The sequence below is a fragment of the Hypoxylon trugodes genome, assembly GCF_022578975.1.
Source record: "Hypoxylon trugodes strain CBS 135444 unplaced genomic scaffold F4822scaffold_5, whole genome shotgun sequence".
Classification (NCBI taxonomy): Eukaryota; Fungi; Ascomycota; class Sordariomycetes; order Xylariales; family Hypoxylaceae; genus Hypoxylon; species Hypoxylon trugodes.
Genome location: NW_026250020.1, coordinates 2,255,976 through 2,270,205, shown reverse-complemented (window position 1 = coordinate 2,270,205; position 14,230 = coordinate 2,255,976). Strand labels below are relative to the sequence as shown.

General features: G+C 48.7%; 3 protein-coding genes across 3 annotated transcripts; all 3 read left to right on the top strand.

Moving 5' to 3' along the window:
• Positions 1-243: 243 nt before the first annotated feature.
• F4822DRAFT_259963 (uncharacterized protein) lies at positions 244-3,010 on the top strand. Its single transcript, XM_051454557.1, has 4 exons — positions 244-525; positions 578-1,786; positions 1,837-2,660; positions 2,728-3,010. Exons 1-4 carry the CDS (start codon positions 451-453, stop codon positions 2,810-2,812), a joined length of 2,193 nt encoding a protein of 730 aa, XP_051314616.1. The 5' UTR covers positions 244-450; the 3' UTR covers positions 2,813-3,010.
• Positions 3,011-4,669: 1,659 nt separating this feature from the next.
• On the top strand, positions 4,670-10,690 carry F4822DRAFT_429459 (Nup93/Nic96-domain-containing protein; the record flags this gene model as incomplete). Its single annotated transcript, XM_051461104.1, has 5 exons — positions 4,670-4,801; positions 4,900-5,469; positions 5,530-6,582; positions 7,196-10,297; positions 10,370-10,690. The coding sequence occupies 5 exons, from the start codon at positions 4,670-4,672 to the stop codon at positions 10,688-10,690; spliced, it is 5,178 nt and encodes a 1,725-aa protein (XP_051314615.1).
• Positions 10,691-11,215: 525 nt separating this feature from the next.
• F4822DRAFT_404115 (uncharacterized protein) lies at positions 11,216-14,185 on the top strand. Its single transcript, XM_051458169.1, has 3 exons — positions 11,216-11,793; positions 12,007-12,219; positions 12,399-14,185. The coding sequence occupies exons 1-3, from the start codon at positions 11,436-11,438 to the stop codon at positions 13,619-13,621; spliced, it is 1,794 nt and encodes a 597-aa protein (XP_051314614.1). The 5' UTR covers positions 11,216-11,435; the 3' UTR covers positions 13,622-14,185.
• The last annotated feature ends 45 nt before the right edge of the window (positions 14,186-14,230 follow it).

The following is a 14,230-nucleotide window of genomic DNA, read 5'->3' as shown; positions in this document are numbered from 1 at the left end:
GTGTGGTCATGTATGGTACATATCGACTATGGTTAAGGGCCTAAAACAAAAACAATAAATCTTTATTCTAATGCAGCGTCCACTTACTCGACTTGACTTTAATCGGTACTTTTTTTTCAAGTCACATCTCTCAAATCAATCCGGCACTTCAAGCGATATCAAATATTTGATTGATATCACATGAGACAAATCATAGTAAAATAAAAACACGAGTCTATTTATCCCGAGTACCAAAAAGTGTCACATCGAAACCAATAATTATTCTTGTTTGTTGCATAGCTCTGTTTTTCATTAATCCCTTAGGTGTGCCCAGCCACAAGACCTGACGCGTACCCCTACCTGCGCGAATCTGAAGCCGATAATGATTAAGAGGCGCATCGAGATATTTCTCACTTATTCCGATACTTGATTGCATATTTATGCTTAGCCGAGAGTTTCTCCGAGGCAACCATGGCTGAAGCAAAGAAGAAAGGGCTTTTGAGCGGTCTGCTCCGTAGAATCAGTACCCAAGGAAGCGGTAAGCTGGTACGTATTTTCATCGCCGACAAGTTGAAGATCTACTTATGGAATCGCATAGGAAAAAGATCCGCCGTCAAGAAGGGCTAGCGATGGCGATTCACTTTCGCGAAGACGGAGATCTGAGAAGTTTGACCCCGCCAACGCTCGCCGACGAACTCGACGCCCGGATCCTCGTGATGCAAAGGGCAAGGGTAAGGAGCATCCAAATGGCCATAAATATGAACCATCGCCTTTATCTGAATGGCCGCCCGAAGGCTTGTCTAGTGAGGAAAAGCTCACGCAAGGCCAAGCGACGGAACTTATCTCTACGGGTGTACCAGCGCATAAGGGACATAAACGTCCGATTCCTCATGTATCAGATAACTACTACGGTTTGTATACAACGTCGGCGGGTAATCACGGCGACGAGAACGACGCTGCTAACCAGCATAATGCGATGACCCAACTTACCACATTGAAGTTACAGGGATCTGGTCCACCTACCTATCCCTGGGAGACCCTTGAGCAACCTAGCCTTGCCTTCGGGTACGGAGCCCGGCCGGGTACTATTACTCTAAACTACTGGGCAGGTATTTTCAGCGCAATTCCGCCGCCGATGGCACTTCGCGACGTTGGAATGGTACCGAGGGATGTCGATTTAGATCAGATATTTCGTCGACTGAGGGATTTGGAGGGCGGCTTGGAAGATGACGATGAGGAACTCTTATATCGTCTATATAAACGATTTCTCAAAGACCCAGACAAGATATTTAGCCCGCATAAGACGATGGAGCGTCAGATTACGGATTTGGTTATGTGCTTGTCGGGCCCGGATTGGATCGACTTCTCCAACCCGAAGAATCAAGTTGTCACCAAGTTCATCTATGATACCACCGCTGAGAATGAGCAACAATACCACAGATTCTTCTATCAACTACTCTTAAGCCTTGAGCTTGAGTTACGGATTAATTCAAGACTCCATACAGATTGGGCTAAGGAGAGACTCATATCTTCGATACCGCCGAAGATCCAATGGAATCTCGCCCTTGCCCGAAGATGGAGGGACTTTGTGCGTGTTGAAGATTATGGCGAGACGGCAGAACAAGTCAAACTACGTTACAAGCTTAGAAAAAGACAGGTTAAGATGCTGAAGAGGTTCGCCCAGATGATGAAATGGCCGAACCTAGCCGAGACGATAGATGAGTTGAAGCAGAGAGAAGCAGAAGGAACTCTCATCACCGTTAGTTCTCATGCGATGGCATTTTTTAGCGGTTTGGTCCTGCCAGGGGTAAGTGCATGTTCTGGTATTGTCAGCTGAAATTGCTAATTGTTGCGCAGGCCACATTCCCTTTCCTCATTATGAACTCCCTAATTGATATTGATCCCGATAAGGCAACGGACGAGCTTGCCTTACTTACACATCTGCATCCCAACTGCGGCTTCCAGTATCGCGGTAGTTATACCTACTGGGCATCAACGTGTATCGTCGGTAAAGTGCTTGCGCCGACTTGCCTTGAAGCCGCTGGATGGATTGGACCTGCGCAACCAACAGAAGACCTGGGGCGCTCACAGATCGCGCGGATTCGCTCGAGAAAAGCTCGACAACATGTCGTGACACCAGAGGACGTCACTTCGATGAGCGAAAGATCGGACCCCCTAGGAACAAAATCCAAATTTTATCCCGTCGAAGAATATGAATTGCTCACACCCGATGCAGACGATATTATCGACACTATCAAAATTGAAAAAGTCAATCTGAAAGCGGTTACTGATAGGCCGGATTCCGGTCCGAAATTGTTCGATGCGTCGATACAATTCGCTATCGATCAAGTGTCATGGCCGCTTCATCTCACATTTGATGTTTCGTTCATCAATGCTTGGCCATGTTCCGACGGGCCGCACCCTCTATTCTGGGATTATGTTTACACCACCCGCAAAGTCGACGAAATCGTGAATATTTTAGATTGGGGTAAGCCGAGTAATAGGGAAAGGAGCAGTCGGTCGAGTGCGAACAAGCCGGCAGAGCGTATCGTGGGGGACGACGACGCCGATAGAGTCCTAGTAATTGAAACGTTTGGCAACACCGACAACGAAGTCTTGGCGCGGGCATGGTGTTCCCATTGGGGACTCAGTGCTGTGGTGGCGGATATTAGTAAAACTTGGTGAGTTGCCGTTGCAGTCGCACAACGATGATGAACAAATAATTAATTAATAACTAATGCATTACAGCATGGCTTGTGCCATACGCGAGGCTTACGCAGCGACCTTGACGGTTGTAATACTTGTTGAGGATCAACCGGACGATGCTGAGTAACGATCGCGATGATCGTGGAGTTCTCACGGGAAGCACTCGCAGAATTTCAACAAGGAGCGACGGGACGGGACGACAATTACACGCATTAAATTTAATGACAGCAATGACGCAGCGGACGAATTTCACGATGGTTACACTATTATCCAGGTGTTCCGGGCATTGAATAAATGGCGAATGGGCTTTAGGTTAGCTGTAAAAAATTGCTTTTGTATCTCGGAAATGGGAGTTTTTTCAAGGTTGTTCGCGTAGATATACCCATTCAGTCTATTTTATTATGCACTTTCTGACTCGCTGGTTATTTCATGAATACAGGTGCATACATATTCCCTCAAAAAAGATGTCTAGGCATTCATTGCCTGCTTTCTTCCTGCAGACTTTGCAGACTTTAACCTCCAATGTGCTGGTTGATCGGCACTCTTGCGGAGGGGTGTTCGACGAACCAAACGGTGTTGCTGCAAATCCGGGCTAGGGAGTGGCGGCTTGCCACACCATGGATCATCGTGACAATCCTCCTAATACCGGACTTCGCTGCAAACTCCCGGAGCAAAAAAAAAGTTGGCGGTGGACAGGTGTATGCACATCAAGTCCCAAGAATGTATCGCAACCCTGTTGTACAGCTGTAATGTGGATTTCGCTTAGTGAAATCTCTTGGGAAAATGGTATCGTATCGAGACCCGTCTTCCGATAATCTAAGAAGGAAAGAGAAAAAAAGGTGAAAATTTTTACTTCCCACACGTACGTTATTGCGAAATGAGATAAAAATTTGTGGAGTGGCTTGTCACCCAACAAAAGTCACGATACCTATCAGCTGCCAAAGCATGGAGGTTAGAAGATTATTCGCGGTACAGTCAGATACCTTAGATGCTTAGGAGCGGGAGCGGTCGACGCTGAACCCATGCGGAGGGGGGAAGAGCTCAATAAATTAGGGCAAAGATTAGCGGGGTATCGCTGAGCTTTTAGCGACTTTCCTCCCCACCTTTCTCCACCTTGTGACGACACTACGGTACTGCGGTGTACCCTGCAAAAGGGTAGGATTAGCACTTTGGCTTCGGCCAAGGGCCAGACTTGTCCAGGCCCCTCCAAAAGTTTCGCGTCCTATGGAGGCGTATGGCGTTGTGCTAGCAGGCTAGTAGTATTATAGCGTACTATAGTAGAGGGGTGGAAGGGGGGGTAGTAACGGGGCAGGGGGGGGGTAGCTTCAAATATTCTTTGGGAAAGGGAAACTCACGAGGTGTGACGAACATTTTTAATTCTTGACCAGTACCTTTTTCCTTGGTTCCTTCCTCCGGCTTGCTCTTTCAGTTTCGTACTGCGTCAATTTGTTCACTTTTCACTTACCCGGAACTGCCTCCTGCTTCCCCAAGTTTCCCAAAAGCTGCTGCTGACACAAGGTCGTTCCACGTTCCACGTTCCACGCAATTGGAAGCGACGGAGAAAAGAGAAAAGCCTCACACGCAACCATCGAAGGCAACTGTACGACGCAAGTTACGGTTGCAATTGGACGGATTAAAAACCTTCCTGTATATTGACTGTACTTTGGAAGTCTATTCACTCGTTCCTTTACCCGCGGTACCTTGAGTGGCTTATTCACTCACGGTCCTTCATTCCCCCCCACGATGGAGTTAGTAATGGTGCCCTTTTCCCTTTATCATCGTCTGTACGACTGAGAGTTTATGCCGAATCCTAACAAGGACTTCCTATTTAGCACCCGGAATGTAATCCATTTTGAGGACAACGTACGCGGCCAACCCCCATCTATACTTCTATCCGTCCATCCACAATCCTTCCACACATACAGACGATACTTCGTTATTCCCATGAAGCCTCTCTGAACCAACCCAATTAACATCCGCAACTATGCAGGACCATTATATTGGTATCGATGTAGGCACTGGATCGGCTCGTGCTTGTTTAATAGACTCGTCCGGCGATATTAAGGCTCTCGCTTCGGAAGCTATTAAGCTATGGCAGCCTCAGCAAGGTTACTATGTGCGTTACCCATATAAGACCTCCCCACCTTCTTGCTGCTTTGCTTTGTCTTAGCTCGGGTAGCCAATGGTATAACCAAGACTAACAAAGACATGTAGGAACAATCGACTACGGATATCTGGCATTGTATTTGCCATTGTGTACAGCGTGTTGTACACCAGTCCGGCGTCGACGTTGGACATATCAAGGGCATAGGCTTCGATGCTACTTGCTCGCTCACGGTCTTCTCTGAAGATGACGACCAACCCGTTACGGTTACCGGTCCCGATTTCGAAAACGATGGAAACGATCGCAATGTTATCCTATGGCTGGACCACCGTCCCGTCGAAGAGACTGAGAAGATCAATGCTACTGGCCACAACTTACTGCGCTATGTCGGCGGCAAGATGAGCATTGAAATGGAAATTCCTAAGGTCTTATGGCTGAAGAACAACATGCCCAAGGAGCTATTCGACCGCTGCAAGTTTTATGACTTGGCAGATGCGCTTACACACTTGGCTACTGGCAATGATAACCGAAGCTTTTGCAGTACCGTCTGTAAGCAGGGATACGTCCCAATTGGTGTAGATGGAAGTGAGAAGGGGTGGCAGGAAGACTTCTTCAATGAGATTGGACTCGCTGATGTTGCTAAGGACAACTTCAGGCGCATGGGTGGTGTAAACGGAGTGGTAAGTCTCACAAGCACCTCGTGACCTTCAATTGAGCCATTTTGCTAACTCAATTTCCAGAATGGCAAATACTTTAGCGCGGGAGAGTTAGTCGGTCACTTGTCTGATCAAGCTAGTAAGCAGTTAGGATTACAACCAGGTATCGCAGTAGGCAGTGGTGTCATTGATGCTTATGCCGGGTGGATCGGCACCGTAGGAGCTAAGGTTGACACCGAATATGGACACGCCGATGAGAGCGCGCCCGCAAACGATCTTGCGCAAGCTTCTACCCGTCTTGCCGCTGTCGCCGGTACATCTACTTGCCATCTTGCTATGTCCGAGAAGCCTGTATTTGTGAATGGCGTATGGGGCCCCTACCGTGACGTCCTTCTGCCTAATTATTGGTTAGCTGAGGGTGGTCAATCGGCGACGGGTGAACTCCTAAGACACATCATAGAGACACACCCAGCGCATAAGGAAGTAATTCCACTCGCCGAGGCTATGCATATGAACATCTACGACTACCTAAATGGCCACCTTAGGGAGCTTGCTGAGAGCTCTAAGGCCCCCACCGTTTCCTACCTTGGTCGACACTTCTTCTTCTATGGCGACTACTGGGGAAACCGATCGCCTATCGCTGACCCTAACATGAAGGGTTCAGTGATCGGTCTCAGCCCCGACTCTAGCGTGGACGGTCTCGCGCTGTGGTATTACGCCACGATGGAGTTCATTGCGTTACAAACAAGGCAAATTATTGAGGCTATGAACAAGGAAGGCCACAACATCCAGACTATCTTCATGTCCGGCAGTCAATGCCAAAACGACATGCTTATGGATCTTATCGCAACCGCCTGCCATATGCCGGTGTTGATTCCTCGTTACGTACACGCTGCTGTAGTACACGGGGCGGCCATGCTTGGTGCTAAGGCCGGAAGCGCGGACAGCGAAGGCAAGACGGAGGGTCTTTGGAGCATCATGGATCGCATGAGCAAACCTGGCCGGCTCGTTAAGCCCGGGACCGACGCCGACGAGAAGAAACTCCTCGATGCCAAGTATGGAGTATTCTTGGACCTATGCCGAACCCAACGGGAGTACCGCGACAGAATAGACGCGGCTACTAGCTCCTGGGTTCATGTGAATGGGAAATAAGTAAAAGGGGGTTGATGGGCATATGTATGGGTAGGTAGCTGTTGTGGATTAATGGGTACCTAGGGAACTTTCTAGCAGGCGCAGAAATGGAGAGGAGATAGAGAAATATGGACATGGTAGATTATAATGGCAATAGACCGAATTTTTGCATCTTTTCATCTCTTCCGTTGGTAAAGTTGGGATCTAATCGCATTAGACGCATTTCTTAGACAACTTGAAAGGCATGTACATAAAATGTGAATCATCAATGGCAATTAAGACTGCCTAAATCCGGACATGTACCTGCTTGATGAAATTTTAAATATGTACATATGTATAGGTACCTTATGGCCTACTTAATATGGGTAAGTACATTCTTATCGGTCGCGACGCGCTAAATGGCCCGTGCATAAGCTTCTACCCGCAACGGTGCAACGGTGTTGATTGTTTTTTTAACAGCCTTGCTATGAAATCTGCAGCTTCCCTTGAACTAAATAATCATCATAATCCCATCCATTGGGCTGATCTTTTTCTCAGCTGCCAATTGCAGCAACCCCCACGAACTACCGACAGCGACTGACCTATCATCTTTTTTCTTCTTCTTTCGTTCTTGTCCAAGATGTCGCTGTTTGGCGCAAAACCGGCGGGGCAGGCTGCTACACCTACTGGTAGTAGCCTGTTTGGTGCCGCGACAAACACAGCTGGAGCCCAGCCTGCACAATCGGGTAGCAGCGTATTTGCCAATCTTAATAATAATAATCAGAATCAGCAGACTGGGCAATCGCCTTTTTCGGGTCTTGGTCTCGGCCAACAACAGCAACAACAGCAACCGCAGCAGCAACAACAACAACAGCCCCAACCCGGCGGCAGCATTCTTGGTCTCGGTGCTTCTGCTCAGGCACCACAACCATTCGCGGGTCTCGGCGGCGGCGCAACAGCTACGACTACCCAACAACCTCGAACGGGAGGTTCATTCGGCCTCACTGGATTATCCGGCTTGTCTACCAGTAACCAACAGCCTCAACAACAGCTGGGCGGTATGTTTGCGTCTTTGGCCCAGTCCCAGCCCGCCCCCGGCGGCCTTGGACTCGGACTCTCTACAAACACCCAAGCTCAAGGAGCTGGCCAGTCGAATACCGGCGCACTACCACAGGGAAATACTACCGGCTACTTCGACAGCCTCCTCTCGAAGAGCAAGAAGCCCGACAGCGAACAATCTCCGCTCGGTGATCTCCCTAGCCTCCATCTCGGTTTGGGAGACCTTCGTCAACGTCTTCGGAAGCTGGGCCCGCGAATGGATCCTCTAGCGCACGATAAAGCTCGATTTATCCTCGCCGCATCCGGTCTCGAACCCGCATCGGCGGTGAGAGACTTGAACGATTTCGATGTTCGAATCGGTGGCCGCGTCGAACGCCCGGTAGCTGCGCCTGCTGCAACTGATATTGACGTCGATGCATACCTTTCAAATATACAGAAGAAGACTACATTAAGCATGATTGCTGATGGCTTGGAAAGGTCTACGCGGGACTTCGACAATTTTCTCGAAGATAACATCACAATGGAATGGGAAGCACAAAGGAAGCGTATCTATGAGCACTTCGGCATCAAGACCAGAGATGATGGACCTGCGGATGGACAGTCTGCGGCACCTAGCAGAGAGTCGCATGCAGGGTTTGGCAGGTCTCGACGAACGGCTAAGCCGTCTCGATCTACGACACCCGGTATCAAAGCTAGCACCTTTGGTCGGTCCAATCTTCAGAAATCTGTTATTGGCACTCCTAGCAAGATCGGTGCCCACCAGTCTGAATTCACGGATGTTCAAGAGACAACGGGAAGCCCAGCTGCGCTCAATGGTGCCGCTTCTATCGACGATCGATTCCTCAGGGAGAAGCAAAGTAGACTTGCGGAGAGGATCCGACAACTTAACCACGCTCGAATCGAGAAGCAACCATACCCTATATTACACGAACTTGCGCAGGTTGCCGGCAGTTCTGGCGATAGACACGCTCAGCAACTAGTCGATGCTTACCATGCTGCTATGTCTATCGTTGGGGAGAATCCTGAGGCGGATACATTTGCTGGTGATGCTACCGCAAGGGAACGTCAATATAAGGACAAATACTTAGATGTGAACGACAAGTCTGCTGGGTCAATCGAGGTCCGGCGAAAGATTCTTAGCGGTGCAAACGGCTTCTTGGAGAAGAAATTCTTTGTGGAAGTGGAAAATGTCATAGCCAAATACCCTAGGGAGGCAAACTTGGGTGGTCGACCCGACGTGATCAGCAAGATCAAGGCATATGTTCGATTACGACACGCGCGAAAAGATCTTGTGCCTGATAACGTCGAACTTCAACAGGTCGACGGGGAGTTTGTTTGGGCTATCGTATTCTACCTACTAAGGTCTGGAAAGATTGCTGAGGCGGCCGATTATGTCAAAGCCCAGTCAACCACCTTCCGAAGCATTGATCGTACTTTTGCATCCTACCTCCTCGAATATGTTAGCAGTCCGGATAGACGACTGAGACGTCAATTGCAAGAGCGCTGTAACAACGAGTACAACCAGCGAGCTCGTAATGCGCCGGAGAATTCTATCGATCCGTACCGCATGGCCTGCTACAAGATCGTGGGACGCTGCGATGTGAGCAATCGCAGTCTTGACGGCCTTAACACGGAAATTGAAGATTGGATATGGCTCCAATTCAACCTCGCGCGTGAAAACGACAAGGCGACCGAGGTGGCTGCTGAATCGTATGGTTTGCAGGATCTACGTGCAGGTATTCGGGAAATCGGTCTCAAACACTTCCCGAAATCCCCCAACGAGGATGATAACGGTACTTTCGGCATGTTCTTCTTCCTACAGATCCTCTCAGGCATGTTTGAACAGGCCATTGCGTACCTTTATGCTTTCTCGTATGTGGATGCTATTCACTTTGCCATTGCTCTCGAGTTCTATGGCCTTATTCGTCCTGCAGACCCCTGGACTACAGCAGATTCTCTGTTGTCACATGACACACGCTCGAGACCCCAATTGAGCTTTGGTCGGATGTTAGGCTACTACACACGGGATTTCCGTGCTGCCGACGTAGCCTCAGCCGTTGACTATCTTACCCTAATCTGTCTCAATGCCGATCTAGGCGGTGAGGCGGGACGCCAACAGGCAGAACTCTGCCACGTCGCTCTCCGAGAGCTTATCTTGGAAACTAGAGAATTCAGCAAGCTCATCGGAGATATCAGACCTGATGGGCGTCGCATCACTGGTCTCGTCGAGGAACGTGCTTCGCTCATCGGCCTTAGGGAGGAAGATGATTTCGTTAAGACAGTTACGTTACAGGCTGCCCGATTCGCCGATGACAATGGCCGAACTACGGACGCGGTCCTGTTATATCACTTGGCTTGCGACTACGACAGTGTGGTGACTATAGTGAGTCGTGCACTAAGCGAAGCGATCTCGCTGGAGATTGGTGAAGACCCCATGCGCCTGATGCCAGTTAAGCCACGATCGGATGGTAAGGACCCCGAGGTGCAACCTGGCAGCAGCTTGAGCTTGGCGTGCATCGATGATCCCATCCAACTCGCTATGACGATGATGTCGATGTATGAGAAGGATGCTATGTTCTACACGAAGATTGAGGATCAGAACCGAGTTGCTTGCCACATCCTCTTGCAGATGAGCGATGTTAAGGGCTTGGTTGAGGGTAGCCAATGGCCGGAAGCTCTAGACGTAAGTACTCTATTTATCTTTCTCCCTTGGGAATCAAACGAAAATGATACAATAATACTAATATTTATATAGAAAATACGTAATCTGGAGATTCTGCCTCTGGATGCTAATGGCGATCCGGCAAGAATCCGCCACTACGCGGCTATGTTCTCGGGATTGTCTCAGACAGTTGCTATTAACATACCTAACTTACTGATGTGGACTATTACTTGCTGCATCCGACAGAGGGAGCGGCTAATGGGTGGACAGTTTAGTGGCAATGAAGGCACAAGACGAATGATGTGTGACAACTTGAAACAAATCAGCATGGATTTGACAACGTACACAAGTCAACTAAGATATAGATTCCCGCCGCACCTACACGAAGCTCTAGCTCGGGCTTCTGCGGATTAATGAGATAGCCAACCGTTGTAATAGTAGTAGTTGAGGGAAATAAAAGAAAAAGGATGGCTGGAGAAACCAGGATTTGCTCGGCTTAATCGGAGTGTCATGCATGCGTCGATGGGGTAAGAACGAAACAGTTCGAGGCAATTTTTACCAATTTTTTAAAAAAGCAAAACGGCTTACTTCAAGAGTTACAAATATTTTATTCAGCTGTGAAGTGATAGATTAATGACGAGGGGGCTGGTGTCGTATCTTGCGTCCCGTGTGTCGTAGTTCACGATAATTTGCAATTGTGATTAGATGTAATAATGTACCTAGGTGATTCGGAAAGGGGGGCGGTAGTACGACCGGGGAATATAGCCAATTGGGTTGAAGGTTACGGCGGGCAGGAACCAATAGTTAACGTTAACGAATAATTTGGCTTTCTGACTCGAGACCCACTTAGCTGGAATGTATCGTGTTGGGGCCGATCTTTATAGGTTTCCGGAAAAGTGGCTTGAGCGGTGAGACGGGGGTTAAGTTTTTTTGAAATTGGCCAGTTAAAAGTACAAAAAAGTGACAGCGGGTCTAACTCCAGTATCTCCAGTGTTACAAACCCACTATCCCTTCTACCCAATTGTCATGACCCATTCCCTGATACACCACCACTTCGTACCACGCCCCAGGTAGTTGGTAATAATAATAATAATAATAAAAAACGGGATAATATACATTCGGCATTCATACATCTGACTAACTCGGAACCGTATGTGATATGCACCCGTCCGCTGGTTCAGTCTTCTCTTTCTCCACCCCTACTGCTACTACTGCTACTACTTCTGATCGTCGTCTTTCAAACACTGCTGCTACTGTTACTGTTGCTCCCACTAGCACCAACAACGGGAACACTCCCGAGACAAACGACTCGGCCGGACTCAACGGAGGTCTCCACAGACACGGCCCCTCCCTTGATGGCCAGTCATCCGACTCGGGTAACGCTTCGTCCCACCCGGGTCCCAAAAATGCCTCGGACCATATCGAGGATCAAAGAACTAAGAAGCGCCGGACCGGCCCTAGCTCGAGAGGCGTCGCCAGCTTGACACCCGAGCAACTCGCTAAGAAGAGAGCCAATGGTATATATAAACTTCATATCTAAAAGCCTGTATAATAAGCCCAACATCGTCATCTTCGTCCCTAATTTAGTTAGCCCCGTAAGCCATACTTGCGTTAACATACATATGTATATACACATTACCTTCTCTCCCCGTACGGTTACGTGTCCCGGTGTAACGTTGTGCTTCTAAATTTATCCCTTACTAACCTCTTTATCATCTTCTTTTCTCCAGACCGGGAAGCACAGCGCGCTATCCGCGAGCGAACCAAGAATCAGATCGAGACACTCGAGAGGCGGATCTGCGAACTGACCTCGCAGCAGCCCTATCAGGAGCTGCAGGCTGCTGTCCGTGCCAAAGAGGCCGTCGAGGCTGAAAATGCAGAGATCAAGACCCGACTGGCTACTATCCTGTCCTTGATACAGCCAATATTATCTAATCAACAAGGTCAGTCAGTACAGTACATATCTGAGATGTGATGTTATGTAGGTAGGTATAGGTATCCCATGACGTAGTACTCCAACTCCGATCATGTTATCTCCTACCTCGAACATACCAACCTACATATATATTATGCAATGGAAAGGAGGTATGCGTACGTATACTGACTATACTCTCTACCTTAGTGGAGGGGGCTTACGCATCTCTCTTCCCGAACATCGCGCCTATACACACCACCCAGCCGTCGCAATCTCCTGCTACTACCTTCAATGACTCGGCCTCCGCAAGTGCCCCCTCTCCCGGTTCAACAGCAGACTCACCATGGCAGGCACACGCCCAACCGAGTCCGAATATCACCCAGGTTAAGATGCTGAATCAGCAACGCCATGACTTGCTCCACAACTTGGATCTTGGCGCTGGCGAACAACTGAAGCTTGATTTTTTGCTCGATCCCTCGGAACGTGTGAATAGAATGCAGACGGGCCTCAACGGAGCACAAGATACCCCTGGATATCAACATCTTCCCATGAAGCATGATTGGAATGCTACTTCTCGTGTCGCTGTAACCGATGGGTACCCTCAGCAGCAACAGCACCGCATAGAGTATGCTTCGCAGAATACCGTTCAATGCCGGGAGAGATCCTGGATTGGTGTCTCGGCCCCGATCAAGAACGTACCACCTACATGTCCTCTCGATAGTCTACTCTTAGACTTTCTACAAGAACGTCGCCAGCGGGCTGCTGAAGGTGTTCCCGCGAGGGAGGTCGTCGGTCCGAGATACCCTTCCGTTTCATCCTTACTTAACCCGGCTAACAGCGTGTTCTCCCATCCACTATCGAAAGTCTTCACGGATATCCTAGCTGCCTTCCCAGGGATAAGCACACTACCGGAACGAGTTGCCGTACTGTATTACATGTTCCTGGTCATGCGATGGCAAGTCAGTCCGACACAGGAGAACTTCGACTTACTGCCGAGCTTCGCTCAACCGACGGCAGCACAGTTATCAACACCGCACCCTGCGTGGATCGATCACCTCCCATTTCCGCGTATGCGCGAGCAGTTAGCCCTCGAGTACAACGCGACCGAATTCTTATTCGACAACTTCTTCATCCCCTTCACGACTACTATCTCGCTGAACTGGCCCTACGAACCTACCGATACGTTGCTTAGAAGCCCGGATGGTGGGGAATTGTTAATTAACCCCGTGTTCGAGAGACATCTCAGACGTATAGAGAATTGGTCGCTTGGGGAAGATTTCGACGAGGCTTTCCCAAGGTTGAGGGGAAGTTATAATTTGAAGAGAGGTGGTAGTGGGGTGAATGGACGTGGAAGGGGGGGAAGAGCGAATGGTAGAGGGAGAGGGAGTATAGGGGAAGATCCTGCGGACGGACAATTTAGTGGTGGGTAGAGCGAAGGATTCGAAGGCACGGATAAGTGATACGGGGCTTACAGCAATAGCCTTTTGGTTCGAAAGCATAACACCTATTATGGTGCTGAGAATACACAGGCGTCTGACAGGGTTTGTACAAGTTATACCCATTCTTCGGCTTGGCTTGGAGCAACAAAAGAATTTATTTAAAGGGGTTATATCATGGAGTATTGAGTTGGGATGGGACGGCATGGCATAACATGGCTTTAAGAGGACAAAGTAGGTATCATTACGTACCCTGCACACGATTCAACATATCAGTGTGTTTTTAATAGCAATCAGCAATACAAAGTTCTGCATACATGTGTATACGGTGGTCTTGTGAAGAATAGGTAATGTGGAGGTGGTTAGATGCTGTGGATGTGTTGTTGATGTTGAAGAAAACTTTGTTGGAAGAGTAGGTGGTATCCTGTCAGAGTTACCAAGATCTATAGATCCTTGGATAACCCAAAGAAGACACAATTTCTCCCAAATATATACAGACGAGCAGTTAGATTTCGCCAGTAGATGTCAATGATACAAAGCGGCTCGAAGTTATCCTGGTCACCATATGGAATTTTCAGCGAGGACTATAAGAAGGAAAACACG